Here is a 16,745-nt window from a genome sequence, read left to right as displayed (position 1 = left end):
CTATCACTAGAATGGCAATCATATTAAAATATACAAATGTAACAAATCAACATGGTGTACACCTTAAATTAACACTGTTATATGTCATGTAATAAAAAAATAAAAATTAGTCATTTAAAAAGATACTAAATTAGGGCTTCCCTGGTGGCGCAGTGGTTGAGAGTCCGCCTGCCGATGCAGGGGACATGGGTTCGTGCCCCGGTCCGGGAGGATCCCACATGCCGCGGAGCGGCTGGACCCGTGAGCCATGGCCGCTGAGCCTGCGCGTGCGGAGCCTGTGCTCCGCAGCGAGAGAGGCCACAACAGTGAGAGGCGCGCGTACTGCAAAAAAACAAACAAACAAAAACTAAATTGATTTAACCTTCTAATGGGTTACAAACCAGTGTTTTGAAAAACACTAACAAAACAACACCCTAACTTTTCAGGTAATTAAACTGCCATTTTCCCTGTTTTTCAAAAAATTTTGTAAAACATTGTGATAGACAATAACACAAACACCCATCTATCAACTATTCTGCTCTATTAAATCCTTTATCCATATTTGCTTTATTTTTCTTAAAGAAATAAAACGTCAACCTCCCTATTCCCAGTAGCCCTTTCATAACCCCCCCCCAAGTAATCATAATCTTTTATCTAAATTCGGCATTTTTCTACACCTACATGTCTTTATTAATACATAGGACTACATAAACTAAAACATATAACACAACAATTTGGCATATTTTTCAAACTTTAAGTAGATGGTATACTATTTTGCAAATAGGGATTTTCACTCATTTTTGAAATTTATCTTAATACATTCATTATAACTATGCATGGTATCCCAATGTATGACTATATCACAGTTTGCACATTCTCCTGTTGGACATTTAGTTTAATTCCAGTTTTTGGTGTTAGAAACAATGGTGCAATAACCATTCTTGTATATCTCCTTGGATATGTGTGCAAAAGAATCTCAGAAATATATACCTAGAATGAGAATTGCTGGATTGAGGATATATACCTCTTTAACTTTTCTAGATATTGCTAAACTGCTCTCCACAGTGGATGTGCTAATTTATACTCTCAGCAGCAGGCATGAGATTTCCTGTTTCTTCACATCCTCACTAAACTTGGTCTTATCAGACCTTTTTAATCTTTGTGTGAAATGCTGTCTCATTGTTTTAAGTTGTACTTTCAAGATTACTACTGAGATTGAGCAATAAATCATCCTTAAATTCAGACAGAATTCTCCCTCTGACATCAAAGCATTATTTTAACATCGTATTTGTATTCCTGTTTGATGCTTACACATCCCTGTCCTCCTCCACGGGACTGCATTGTGCCTTCCTAACAATGGTAGAAAGAACACATGGAGCCAGGAGGCCTGGATTTGCATCCTAGCTGCTCCGTCATTCCTTAATTCTGTCACCAGGGGCAAGTGAAAACTTGACCTGCCCGGATTCCTTCATCTGGCATCCAACAAGTTTCTTGAGAGGATTAAATGTTACAGCAGCTTATTACAACGTATCCCTAACAGCCCCTATCTTTGTACATAGTAGGATTGCTAATGTGGGAGAGAAGAGCCACTCTCTGCCTCTAACTGTTCACTTAGCAGACACATCACATCACTCTACGCTTTGGGGCCATTCACTCTTGCTGTTTTCTCTGCTTCTTTTGCCCTTCCTGCCTTCTCCACGGAGCTGACTCCTTGGTTCTTTAAGGCTACTCAAAACAGTGTCCCTTGTCTTTCCCAACATGCCCAGTCAATTCTGGGTTAGGTACCCCTCTTTCATACCCTATCACAACTTGTGCACACTCCTTTTGTAGCACTCAGTACTTTAAATTTTTTTTCTGTATCTCTGGTGGAAGGTAGGGCCCTAGATATTTTATTCACCATTGCAACCGCAATATCTAACAGGACCTAGCACATGATAAGCAGACTTAGTATTTGTAGAACTGAAAAACATTCACTTGCCAAGCATTTACCTGAACTTTACCTCCAGGGGCTCATAATGTTGCTATGGTGGTCTGGCTACAACCACAAGACCACCAACCCACTTTTGGGTTGTAGAGAATGACAGCAACTTGCAGTCCATTAGAGAAGTTTAGAAGAAACAGCACATTGTGAATTCACTTTTGATGTGTGCATTCTATTTGATATTCAACTGATTAGAAAGACCCTTACCAAACTGAAATAATAGCAAAGCAGCATATGAAAGATGAAAATGCACTATTTGAAAAAAATTTATCTTTGCAACCAAGTCAACTGGAAAACGCTAAATGAAAGAAAAGTAATCTGTATTCTTTATCAGACTTACCTTCTGTCCTCGAAAATTCTCAAAACATTCCGGCCAACAAAACACTTTTTTAAAAAAAGAAACAGGAATTCTCATAAATTGCTTGTGAAGGAAAAAAAAGAAAAAAAAGCGATATTTATGAAAGTCAGGAATGATATTCAAAAATTAATAAATTTAATTAAAACATATTCCTTTTTACTCCCTAAATAAACTAAAACTACATATATTATAGACACTACCAAGTTAGGGCACAATCATGAAATTGTTCTTATAACTACCAAGTCTTTGGTTGATTTTTAGAAATTGTTGGTGTTATCTTTTATTTGATACAACTGTCACTTAGCTAACTAAATGCAGCCCTGCAGTGATTTAACAGAGGGAATCATCAGACTCTTCCAATGACTTCCCCATTAAACTGAGAGTCAGTAGATGTATTCAAAAAGTTGAGAATTAATATCTCAGCTTCTGCTGAACTACACTAAAAATTACTTTGAAAAATTTCTGACTTTTATAATACTGAAATTTGTGTATGTTTAATATCTCTACTAACAACTAAATCATATATTTATTTATTGGAATCCCATAGTTAATTACCTAGCTTAATAATATTAATTTTTATTCAGCTTCAATCCACAGAACATCATAATTATAATCTGGCCAAGATTTAGGATTCAATGTTGAAAGAACTTGAAAGTTCATTGTATTTTTTAATTTCAGTTTAATGATCAAACAATAAACACATATTAATATATTTTCTTTGATAATTTAATTATTCTTTTAGAATCTAATCTTCATTTTGCCTTTTGCTTTTTTAAAATTTTATTTATTTTTTGGCTGCATTGGGTTTTTGTTGCTGCACACAGGCTTTCTCTAGTTGTGGCGAGCTACACTTCGCTGGGGGTGCATGTGCTTCTTTCTCATTGTGGTGGCTTCTCTTGTGGAGCACGGGCTCTCGGCACATGGGCTTCAACAGTTGTGGCATGTGGGCTCAGTAGTTGTGGCTCGTGGGCTCAAGAACACAGGCTCAGTAGTTGTGATGCACAGGCTTAGTTGCTCTGCAGCATGTGGGATCTTCCCAGACCAGGGCTCGAACCCATGACCCCTGCATTGGCAGGCAGATTCTTAACCATTGTGCCACCAGGGAAGTCCCCTTCATTTTGTTTTGTTTTATATTATATTTCATATTTCTTCATTTCTATATCTGTCACTTGTCTTTCATAGTTTCCTTACTTTAGTTTTATATATTTAATCATTTTAGTCAATTATGAATTAATCTATCATCTTCAATAACTGAAACTGGCTTCTTGTAAAGCCAAAAAATAAATTACATCTGTTAGAATACTGTTTATTAAAACCGAATCTTTAAAGAAAATTTTACTTTCCAAAGGCTTACTCAAGTTTCATAATTCCTTTTTTTGTTTTTTTGGCTGCACCGCCCGGCTTGTGGGATTTTAGTTCCTGGACCAGGGATTGAACCAGGGCCCTCAGCAGTGAGAACTTGGAGTCCTAACCACTGGACCACCAGGGAATTCTCCGTAACTTCTGTAAAACTAAATATATGAGGCTTGATTCAATTTCTAACTGCTTTTGCAGCTCTTGCATCACAGGCTGCCCATGGAAATCCAAATATTCTTCCAATTTTTATTATTTTGATTCCCTACCTTTCATCCATATAATTTAGATTTTTTTTGATTTGTGATAGAAAAATCAAACTTACCCAACACCATTTAAAGTGATTTATTTGATTTACATTTTAAAATCACGTCATCCAGAGAGAGTTGAATACAGTCAATTAATGCTGAATTCAAATATCCAGAAAATTGCAAATCAAAACTGTAATGAGGTATCACCTCACACTGGTCAGAATGGCCATCATCAAAAAATCTACTAACTTTAAATGCTGGAGAGGGCGTGGAGAAAAGGGTATCCTCCTACACTGTTGATGGGAATGTAAATTGATTCAGCCACTATGTAGAACAGTATGGAGGTTCCTTAAAATACTAAAAATAGAATTATCATATGACCCAGCAATTCCACTCCTGGGCATATGCCGGAAGAAAACTGTAATTCCAAAAGATACATGCACTCCAATGTTCATTGCGGCACTATTTACAATAGCCAGGACATGGAAACAACCTAAATGTCCATCAACAGATGAATGGATAAAGAAGATGTGGTACATGTATACAGTGGAATATTACTCAGCCATAAAAAAGAATGAAATAATGCCATTTGCAGCAACATGGATGGACCTAGAGACTGTCAAACTGAGTGAAGTAAGTCAGACACAGAAAGACAAATATCATACGATATCGCCTATATGTGGAATCTAAAAAAAAGGGTACAAATGAACTTACTTACCAAACAGAAGTAGAGTCATGGATGTAGAAAACAAGCTTATGGTTACCAGGGGATAAGGGGGGAGGGATAAATTGGGAGATTGGGATTGATATATACAGACTACTATACATAAAATAGATAACTAATAAGAACTTACTGTATAGCACAGGGAACTCTACTCAATAGTCTATAATGGCCTATATGGAAAAAGGATCTAAAAAAACAAAAGAGTGGATATATGTATAACTGATTCACTTTGCTGTACACCTAAAACATACACAACACTATAAATCAACTATACTCCAATAAAAATTAAAAAAAATAATTTTAAATAATCTGGAAAATTTTCTAAACTTTTGGCTGAAAGTCCAGATTTTCTTTCTAACCTCACTCAGTCTGTACAAAATTCAATTTGAATTTTATGTAAGATTTCTTATTGAACTAATTTTTAATATACTACTAATAAATTTGATCTACTATTTCAGATGATTCTATCATCTCCATAAGATCAATAAAAACCACTAACTTATCTTTGGAGCTTTGAAGCTCAATAAATAAATAAAATTACTTTTCTCTATTTGTTTTAAGTAAATTATTACAATACTTTTATATAAAACACCTGAAATTTCATCAATAATGATGAAATTTTACCAGTTTCATGTATGTTTTCCTAAAAGTTTTCACATTTCAGTAGATATATGTTTTGCAAAAATCAGAACCATTCATCTAGATCATAATATTATATTATATAATGTGTGCTGCTTTTTGGAAGTCTTTTAAAATATTTTATATCTGAAACTGTTCAGTTTCAATTATTTTAACTATAGAGTTAAAATCAGTTGATGGTTATGTTATATATGTCTAAATATATTTTACATAACATATATGATATAAATATATACAATTTTTCTTGCTTTTATCAACATCTTGATTTTTAAAAACCTTGGGAATCATTTCTAATGGTTTATTGTACATACAGACTGCATGCTCAGAAACATGCTATTATATTTTAACTGCTATCATATTTTTAAATTAAGGTATAATTAACATAAAAAATATACATATTAGGTCTTCATTTTGATGAGTATTGAAAGATGTATAATACCCATATAATCACTTTCTATTATCTCACATTAGTTTTGTTTTTTCATGAATTTTATTAAAATGCAATTGTACGTATATACTCTTTTGTGTCTGGCTTCTTTCATCTACATGATGCTTTTGAGATGCATCCACTTTGTTGCATGTATAACTAGTATTTTTTCTTTTTTTATTGCTGAATAGTAACATGATATTATTTTAATTAAAAAAAATTTCCCCACTGATCATTGCAATTTTTAAAACTCATAAGCTATAAGAGAATTGTGATTTAGATGGAATATGTGGTTATTAGCACTTTCAACCTTTAATAATACTACATTTAACTATTTTAAATTGTATCTACATTTATGTAACCTGCAATAATAGGCCACCCAAATATATTGTTGAAATAATAAAGCTGTTTTTTCATTCTGGAAATATAACTAATTGCTTTATTATTGTATCAATTCTACAGTATCAAAGGACATTCTGGACTGTTCTTATTTTATACAGTGTTTCAAGTTCAGGCTACAATTCATCACTAGAACTACCTCCCTTTTGTCCTCCAGCAGATTCAGCAGATTCAACTTTATATTTTAAAAGACTGTTAGGAAACTTTTCCAACTTTGCTGTCTTTTTATCCTGTGTGTTTGTTTTCAATATTTTGTTATAAAGTACCCAAGTATAAATATCAAAAACTGCAATAAAAATAAAACTAGAGTAAAAACTTTATTTACGAGTAGTAGCAACTACATAAAGGATAAGGATAAATAGAGATCCTTCTAAAGGGCAGGTTTCCTGTTGTGAAATGAACTGAACTGATAGAAATGCTGCAAATGTTTCTCAGATGTCACTATGTCAGGAGACACATTTATCAACGATCATCATGGTATCTTAGAATGACTAGCTTGAACTAATGCATTTTAGTAGAATTTAAATAATTAATTTTTTCACACAGCAACAAAGGCCGTATTTTAGCTCATATCTATATCCATTAAAGTTACAAACACACAAACACATTGGTCCAGCTATTTTGCTGCTAGAAATTTATCATTTGTATATACTCACACATGTATAAGTTTCTTCAGAGTATTAGCAAGAAATTAGCACTTACTTCTGGATCAAACATTGTTCTGAATGCTTTATATAATTAACTCATTTAATCCTCATAACCTAATGTGGTTGGTATGATTCCCATTTTACAGATGGGTACTTTATGAGTAGGTATTATTCCCATTTTACAGATAAGGAAATTGAGGTTCGGAGAGGTCACACAGCTAGTAAGTGCTGGAGCTGGAATTCAAACCCAGGCAGTACAGCTCCAGACTCCTTTAATTTCTACATGATATTGTACTATGTTCATCATAGTACTATATGGTTAAATTAATTATGGTATATTCATCTAATGGAATATAATGTAGCCATAATAAAGAGGAAGCCCTTTACATACTGATATGGGACAACAGGCAAGATATGTGACTCACTAGGTGAGAAAGTCCAGTGTGCAATAAGCTACTGTTTGTGTAAAAACTATATCTAATTAGAGACCTGAAATTATATATAAAATTTGTAGTATACATGCAATTGTCTGAAATTTCATTACATTTCCCCCCAAAATGGTTAAGACTCTCCAGGCTAAGAAAGAACATTTAGGCTTAAAATAAATTGTATATACACTATGATTATATCTATGTATAAAAACATGAACAAGAAAAGACTGAAATAAATGCAGCAAAATAATAGCATCTTACATGAAAACACTAAAATTCCAGACAGGCCAACGATTTAAATGATTACAAACGTGGAATCTAAAAAGCAAAACAAACAAACAAGCATAAAACAGAAACAGTCTCATAGATACAGAGAACTCTGGGTGGTTGCCAGAGAGGAGGGGTTACTGGTGGGATGAAATAGGTGAAGGGGATTAAGAGATACAATCCTCCTGTTACAAAATAAATAAGCTACTAGGATGTAATATATAGCATAAGGAGTATGGTCAATAATATAATAACTTTGTATGGGGACAGATGGTTACTAGACTTATATGGTAATCATTTCATAATGTATGCAAATGTCAAATCAACATTTTGTGTAATTTATCTTTTTACTCTATTCTGGGGAGATTTCCTCAACTCATCCTTCAACTCAAAGAATAGCAGAAATAAACAACCTAACTTGCAAAAGTTCCTTTTCGTTTTCTAAATTTACCTTTAATATATTATCCTCTTCTTATTTCTTGGTTGCTATAGCTTCTCTTAACTTCTCTGAGGTTACTGGTGATAGTTTACTTTCCTTGCCTATGCATGGTCTGTGTTTTCTTCAAGTTTTTAATTTTTTTCTGTTCATTTTGTTTTTATCTTTCATATTGAGGCTGCCCTCAGATGCCTGATAATCCTTAGTTGTCCATTCATACTTAAAGTGTGAGAATAAAAAAATTAACTGGAAGGCTATGCCCATGAGTGGGGCTCGTCTACTGTGACCTTCATTGTAGAGAGGTCCAACTGGAGCTTCTGCCAGTACCTCTGGTTCCTTCCTTCTTAGCTGGACAGATTCCCAGAGGAGATTCTTGCAGTCTCCTGGCAGAAGCCTGAGGGTCTAGCTACTCGTTTTCCTGGGAACCAAGAAGGGAAAGAAGGTTTGAGGAATCACAGCATCTAGGATGCACAGGTCCATTTAATTTTCCTGTTTTCAGAATAGTAACCCCATCCTCAAAGTAACTGTGGGACTAAAGGAAAACAAGTAAGTACAAAATGGTGCAAATAGGGGTGGATCTATCTTCTGTGTTATCCAAAAGCTTACACAATTAGGGGGGCTCGCTTCAAGAAAAATACAAAATTGCAAATATAAAATTATGTACAAAAATGAATACTTACTTAGAATGAGAACAGAAGTCATAATCATCACAAATTTTAAAAACTGACAAATATTGCAAATGTCGCACATAGCTAAAGGCTTTGGAAGGAGCTCTTGCAAGACAGGGGCCCTGAAGTCTAAACTTCACGAACTTCATGTTAAATTATCCTCTAAGTGCGAAGCAAACTTGAAAAGGTAACAGGTATGGCCTGAATCATGCTGGATGTTGAAGACCAGAAATCTTCACATTGGACTACTTGCTTCTTTTATGTACACAAATGTTTGTCAGGGGGTACTCTTTAAGTACCTTTAATGGAATCAACTTCAGTACGAACTTTGTCAACAGTGATTTGCCCCAAAATGTTTCAGCCATTTGCCAGTTTAACTCTTCACTTCCCTTTCAAATATCCTATCTCCCACTTTACAAATAAAAGTCATACCTCTCATTCATTTATTGCCTCACGATGTGAAAATTTCCAAGGGACAATTCCAGAAGGCATAGCTCCTAAGTTCCTTGTGAGCAGAGTGTTTTGGAAGAGGGGGTCTGTACCTTTATGAGGCTGGTAACAAGCTCTTGGTAAGATTTTTCGTCCTGTCATCTCTGTCTGTCTTTGTCTCTCTCTTCCCCTTCTTAGAACTCAAAAGTGAGAAGCAAGAAAGTTGTCAGAGGAATACATGTTTTTTTGAAATTTGAATGATTATTGGAATTTTTTTAAAAAGCCTTTTTCTAAAAATCAGTGAGGAGAAATAGTATTTTTCAAACATAGCTTTCAGCTTCTATTTTAGAAGTTTCATGAAAAATATGCTTTCACAGAACCACAGCTGGACTATGCTGTGTTTGAATGCATACTTTTCAAGATTATTCTGAAACTCTTATCTCCAAAATTCCATGGATATTCTGAAACGAGTCACCTTAATGGAGTAGATGACCAGTAACCCAGACACATTCTCAAATTTATTTTGCAAAGGCAGCCTGAGGAATTTATAGCATAGTCAGACTTGCCAAAATCTATGAATCTTTCCTGAGGTTGTGACTTTACATCTATTAAGTATCCCTGTAGCTATTCAAAGGTTATGATTCCATTGAAACCAGGAAAATTCATTAGTATTAACCATCTACATATTTTGTGATGACTGAATTCAGAAAAATTCTGGAAGCTTTTTTTTTTTTTTTTGCGGTACGCGGGCCTCTCACTGCTGTGGCCTCTCCCGTTGCGGAGCACAGGCTCCGCACGCGCAGGCTCAGCGGCCATGGCTCACGGGCCCAGCCGCCCCGTGGCATGTGGGATCTTCCCGGACTGGGGCACAAACCCGTGTCTCCTGCATCGGCAGACGGACTCTCAACCATTGTGCCACCAGGGAAGCCCTGGAAGCTCTTTTAACTAATAGAAGCTTCACACAGCTGCTTCATGGAGACAAAATGACAAAACAAAACGGCATTAGAGGTCACCCTGAAGAACTAAGGTCGAAGCAAATATAACAAATTAGTGCATTAGTTTACAACTTAGGTGAATATTAACAGGTACAATTTATGAATTAACAGTATTTCCTACCCTAGATACGTATTATAACTTCATACAGTTATATAAACAAAATTTATTTTAAATTAATACAAATTTTGGAGTTAGAACTTGAATTGCTGAGAGGTAAAAAATGATGCCTGTCTTTTTAAAATTGTTTCTAAAAGAGTCCTCTCTTCTTTACCTTGGCGGTCAGAAAGCACAGAGATTTTAAATTAAGAGACAAGCAAAGCCTAGTCCAGCACAAGAAATTTCACTAGTCAGCTAAGACTCTATGGAGCACAAAATGTGTAAATATTATGGGGAAGTGTAATTTATCGCACATCACCTCATGGAACAAAGATTACTGACCAAAAAGGGGGAGCAATCTAGCTTACTAAAATCAGAATGACTTTTTAAAAAAATATTTGGCTGCAGCAGGTCAGCACACAGATCTTCATTGCTGCATGAGGGATCCTCCTTGCAGCATGCAGAATCTTAGTTGCGGCATGTGGGATCTAGTTCCCTGACCAGGGATTGAACCTGGGCCCCCTGCATTGGGAGCATGGAGTCTTAGCAACTGGACCACCAGGGAAGTCCCATACAGGAAGATTTTTTGTGTGTGGCTATGCATGGATGAATCTAAGCAATTGTTATGAGGTCTTTTCTATTTTTAACACTGTAGCCTCCTGACAGCTCACTTGTGAATTAGCTGCAATCACCTTCAGAAGCAGAAAATTTTCTTCCTATAGACTAACTGGTTAATTATTTCTGCCAGTTAACAAACTATTTGTAATGCTTAAGGCAACCTAAAGTGCAAATACATCAACTTCAAAGCTCAGGACATTGGTTCTACCTTTTTATTTATTTTTATTTATTTTTGGCTGTGTTGGGTCTTCGCTGCTGCACGCGGGCTTTCTCTAGTTGTGGTGCGCAGGCTTCTCTTTGCGGTGGCTTCTCTTACCAAGCACTGGCTCTAGGTGCACAGGCTTCAGTAGTTGTGGCTCCCGGGCTTAGTTGCTCCGCGGCATGTGGGATATTCCCGGACCAGGGATCCAACCCGTGTCCCCTGCAGTGGCAGGCGGATTCTTAACCATTGCGCCACCAGGGAAGTTCCCGGTTCTACCTTTTTAAATGTCTCTGAAGACCCAGATTTGAGGTGGACTCAGGAATAAAAGGATTTCTTGTGGACCATTACCAATAGTCTGAACAAGGTGGAAAGTACATCACTACTTTCTGTGCCTAAGAGTCTGATGAATCATAAAAAAGGTAAAATAAACTTAAGAATAGTTTGCTCTTACCTGATGGGGCATGTTGAATAAGCCTGATCTCATTTTGAATGGCTGATCTCAGGACTCTGAGATCAAAGTGTGGTAGGCCTGGAGTTTCTTTTCTTGTTATAGTTGTAGGAAAAGGACATTCTGGATTAGGAACTTCAGTTAGGGTAGCAAGTACAGAGAATTAATGTTCAGGCTGGATCTCTTACGCATGTCTTGCTGGAGCACAAAAAAGTGTATCCCACCTTGAAACTCTGGTCTTATCCTAACAGACTAAGAGAAGAGAGATGTAAAAAATTAAATGCAAGTTAATCTATAATAGTCTCCAAAGAAATACAGGGTGAGCGGATAAAGGAAGATTTCTGAAAATGGAGAAGGTACTTCCATGTCAGGAAAGAAAAGGTCTAGTCAGCAAACTTTGGGGAAAAGACATAATTTCCTCAGGTGTCTTGACAGTGGGGAGAGCAGTGATAGCTCACTTAGGAGTAGATCAAGAAAAGGACTCTGTAAGTTTAGATACCCATTTGTCCAAAAGACCTTTTTCACAAAGGAAACAACAGGTTTCCCACACATAAACTTTCCCAGCTCTTAGACATGGCCTTTCCCCCTCAAATTCTGTATGCTTCCTCTCCTTTAGGTTTTAAAGTCTTCCTCTTGTAATGTCAGGATGTTAGTTTCAGTAGTTTCTTTTTATCTTGAAAATTGATACCACACAGCAATTAGTAACAAGACAAGGAGTAAATGGTTTTGTCTGCCACCCTGTACAGATGGGTATTTTTTTGAATTGTGTACAGTGAATGACAAAGACAGCTGCCACTGTAAGAAGAGCAATTTCTTTGGCATTTTCAGTACCTCAATGCTTAGAGAAGATTTTACTTTTCAGAGTCAGCTGCCTTGTCCTTTACTTTCACTTAAATTTTGCTGAACTTGTGGTTAAGACTGCTATTTTCAATTCACTCTCCCCCTTCCTCATTGATCGAATGCCAATTCTACTCAGAGCAGCAACACATCCAGCTTTAAGATTGTATAGATTGTATTTCTCAGCTTCTTATGGGGTGGGGCTATGGAGATCTATTCAAAAGTGTTCTGCAACTTGTTCTGAGTCTTAAAAGGGGAAGCTTTTATCTTCCCTGCTGCCTAGAATGCAGGTATAATAGCTGAAATTCCCACAGCCATATTTGACCTTGGGGTATAATCCAAGTGCTGCGGATAGAAAAAAAATCCTAAATTGCCAGAACCTTGTATCATAAAGCAGCACTTCCCAAATTCTGTATTGGTTCTCTGGACGTCACTGATAAAAGCACAACAAAATAAACTATAATAAGTCACTGTTACTACCTTTCTTGTTACATGAGCAAAAAACACAAAAAACCTTAAAATGTTCATTTACAAAAATATTCTTAAATACATAACCACTTTGCAAGCTAGTAAGACTTTACTCCCTAGGGCATCCAGAATAAATCTGTAAATAAAATTGTTAAGTGGACTCTAAAGGCAGGGGGTAGGGTACGGAGGAGGGCTTTTGTCAATCGGGACAACAGACAATATAGAATATAAACTATGCTTAGATAAACATGAAAAAAAGAGAATATACTTTAAAAAACAGGTTCGCATAGTAACCAAATATTTTTCAAGTAAACAACGATCACTGAAATTAAAAACTACAAATGCAAAAAGCATGAATCTGAATTGGATACCTATTTGGAAAAACATAAGCTATGAAAAACAATTCTTAGGAACTGCTGGGGAAATCTAAACATGGACTACATATATTATGGAATTAGTTAATTTTTTAAGTTTACCCAGAATGTATCAGAGACGAAAAGCACAAAAAGCGGTAAGAAACTTTACAACAGTACTTACTGTTAACTTTACAACAGTACTTAAGTTCCAAAGTACTACTTATTAATATACTTTTATGTAACTTAATAATCCATTTTGTTCTTGAGCTTCTAATCACAACACCAGAATCGGTTGACTATGTGACTTACAACTTTTTGAGCCTCTTTTCCATAGACCTAAGTCTTCACACGTTACAGACTAATTCTGCTGGAAACTTTCTAGGAGGAAAATCCAATACATACACCAGCAAACCAGACCAATTAATTTCTCAGTATTCTAATACTGTATTTCTTCCAACTCCATCCTTGCATGTCTGTTGGCATCAAATCATGAAACATCTGCACCCGAGTCAGTCTTTCATAGATTTGACTCAATGTGGAGTTGACAGCCTGTGAAGACTGAACTCACACTTTACTTTCTGCTGTATTTCAATTCTAAGATATCAGTTGCAAGATGTACCAGTAATTTTATGTACCATTGAGAACAAGAAAACAATTTCAACTATGACAATATGATAGTCCTTACTACAAAATACATGAACTGGCTACAGCAGCCTTTTTGAAATTTCAAAGTTTCGTATGAATAAAATTGCACTGCTTGGCATTTGGTGGACAATTCTTTGCATTATAACTTATGGGCAGCTCCCTTGCTTAGGCCCCGCAAAAAACCTGGTTGCCACTTTGCAAGATAATATGGAAGTGTGACTATCCTTCCAACAATGAGTATTTCCTCCCTTTATTATCTAGTTTATATCCTGCTGCCTCTGCCATTTTGCATATAAGTAACATTTTATTTTGTTGCTGAGCAATCCTTTGTAACACACTCTTAAATAGCAATTAAATAAATGCTTACAAACCATTATAACTAAGTTCACACAGGGACAAGCAAGGAAATATGCCAGGGGTATTGCCTCGTCACTGTAATTTTCAGGTGCCATGGATTGTAAAATACACCCTGATTTCCAGACATGCTAAAATGTGAAGAAAAAAATGCATCCTACTGTTCGTTGAGATATCCTCACAACTGACTCAGGAATTAGCTTTGTGATCCCATCTTCAAAGTTCAAATGACTTGCCCAAGATTCTAACGGGTGCCTAGACCAGGATTCAGACCCACTTATGAGACAATTCTAGTTCTCTTTCACAATTTGTAACTGAGACATTGCCTTGTTCCAAGAGTTAAACAGCACTAAACCAAACATCTCGAATGGCCAGTTTATCAGTGGGCTTTGCTGTCAAATACCTTTGAAGCTGGCCTGATATGATTAACTTTCAATTAAGCAAGAAATGCCCATCCTAGATTTAATTTGCTATAGCTATCAGTCTCATTTTGGCCAAAGCCTGGTTTCTTAAACATCCAGAACATATCAAGGTAGGCAATGGGGCTATAGGATAAGAAAATTACACGGAATGGAAATGGAAATGGTGACAGCTGTTCTAAACCAAACATGAACTTACAGCTGATTTCAAATACAGCAAACGATTTGGACTTGAGGTCTTGACTGATCCAAGAAAACCTCTTATTTTCAGGCCAATACCAGTGATCAAATCAAGCTTTTAACAAAGCTGAAGTTTTAAACAAAGCCCTTCAATATTCCTCTTTGAACACATTTAAAAATCTTACCATCTGTTCTAAAAAATGACTATTTTATGTATGATTACATTCTACTAAAATGATGCTAGTTTTCGCCAAAGACCTATAAAGTTAGGAGTACAGCAATTATACCAAGCTGCTGATTCTCCACGAACATGAGGCACTTCAAATGCTTAGGTTTTAGTCTAGGTTTATAGAAGGCTAATTTAATCCTCTGGAAACAGGTTCACCCAAGTTGGTTTCGTTTTTCTACTCCCTTTTCATATTTCGTAGGCACTCTTACACATTTTTTCCTCTCTTCCCACCTTTCCCAAAGGGACTACACTACTTCCAAGGGTTGTTTTACAAGAGTAGAATTAATCAAGAATATGTGCAGTAGCTTTCTGCCCCTTGGTTCTCATTAAGACTAATTTTAAGCTTTGTTACCCCTAGCCCCTAACCAGAATAAAGAAGATGCTTTTTAACCGCAAGTAAAGGTAAAATGTGCGCCAAGCTGTCACAGGAAGGACTTGTTTCTTGGGAACAGAAGGTATTTCAGGAGCATGTTCATTTTATACAAGTGCTGCCTTTACTTAATAACCTTAGAAATAATATTTAGAAGTCAACAGGTATCAAACTTCATTTAAAAATATTACCTAATACCTAAACACAAATAACCACTCTCATTAATATAGGAATAAGTTTGAGCCAATAAAGGGAAAATAAATGTAAACCAAGTTTATTTTGCTTTTTAAGTAGTGTTCTTAAAGCACTACAGCTTGGTAAACAATGTAAATTAGTATAAGTCATCTCAAAAGCCAGAGTTTTGTTTTGTTTTTTAATGAGTTGTTAAAAAGATGCAGCCTATTCTAACAGGATAAATATTTTTAACCATTTCACTTCGAGTTAATGAAGGCTCACAAATGAGCAACACTCCTCATTGAGGAAAACAAAAAGCTGTTGTCGACAAGCGACAGCACACACACACACAAACAAAAAGAACTGTGTAAAAATAACTAACTGTGTTCCCATATTTTTTGAAGTTGCTTTACAATGGGATGATATGCACATGATCTTGCTGCAAACTTGCCAAACAGACTTGTAATACATGTAGCCTAGACAAACAATTCAGTCCAAGAGGTGCTAATTTCAGACAATGCAGCACTATAATAATCCTTTTAACAACGCAATTTGTCTTACTCATTATCTTTTCTTCTAGACTGAAATACAGGCTAGAAAGAAAATGCTCCCTAATTAAAAATTGGTATTGTTTACAGGAAAAATTGTATAATTTTGCATTAGAATTTACAAGTATATGTTCAAATTGAATTTGCCTCCTCCCCCCATCCCAGCCACAAAATGGGCATGAAGTAAAATTTTAAAAAATGCCTTAATTTCCAACTTCATGCAAACTAAATAAAGATGACCAAAACAAAAGCTTAAACAATGGAAGGATATTTCACAGAAAATTTCTTATACAAAAAACACATAAGAAAAAGGGCCACTAGGTGACATTTTAATTTACAAATTGGCATCATTTTGGTCGACAAATATCCAGATGCTGTTTTCATCTGCTAACAGAGTTGCAGAAAAAAGAAAAAAAAAAAAAAACCAGAAAAAGAAAAAAAAAAAACAAAAAAAAACAACAACAACCCAGCATGACTTCTGACTTTAATCACACATTTCTTCTGGAATTTCATGTGGATTAAGGATGCCAGGGACAGACATTTGAAGTTTATGTTTCTCTTCCTGAGCCTGTCGAAGGGCTGTTTCTCTTTCTTCCAAAAAGAGATCCGATGTATCTTCACCTGCAAACTCCTGTGGAAACAGATAGTTGAAACGTCAACATACTTTAGTAAACTTCAATTCGCAAAATGACTTGCCTTTGGGAAAAAAGAAGTGTAGATAAGCACCTCCCAGTTTACACAAGCAATATAATTTATCCATCAATTACTGAGTTTAAATTATGGTATATTATTTTTATAATTCTACACAACTGAATT

The 16,745-nt window shown here is 35.7% G+C and overlaps 1 protein-coding gene across 3 annotated transcripts in view; it reads right to left on the bottom strand.

The window, feature by feature from the left end:
• Positions 1-15,465: 15,465 nt before the first annotated feature.
• XPO1 (exportin 1) overlaps positions 15,466-16,745 on the bottom strand; it is a 43,797-nt gene continuing 42,517 nt past the window's right edge. For all 3 annotated transcript variants that reach the window (XM_030877332.2, XM_060309443.2, XM_030877334.3), the window contains one exon: positions 15,466-16,560. In XM_030877332.2, coding sequence (XP_030733192.1) covers positions 16,414-16,560 — 147 coding nt within the window. In that variant the 3' untranslated portion in view covers positions 15,466-16,413. The remainder of the gene's footprint in view (positions 16,561-16,745) is intronic.

Source organism: Globicephala melas, chromosome 12 (genome assembly GCF_963455315.2).
Source record: "Globicephala melas chromosome 12, mGloMel1.2, whole genome shotgun sequence".
NCBI lineage: Eukaryota > Metazoa > Chordata > Mammalia > Artiodactyla > Delphinidae > Globicephala > Globicephala melas.
This window is presented reverse-complemented; position numbering and strand designations above follow the sequence as displayed.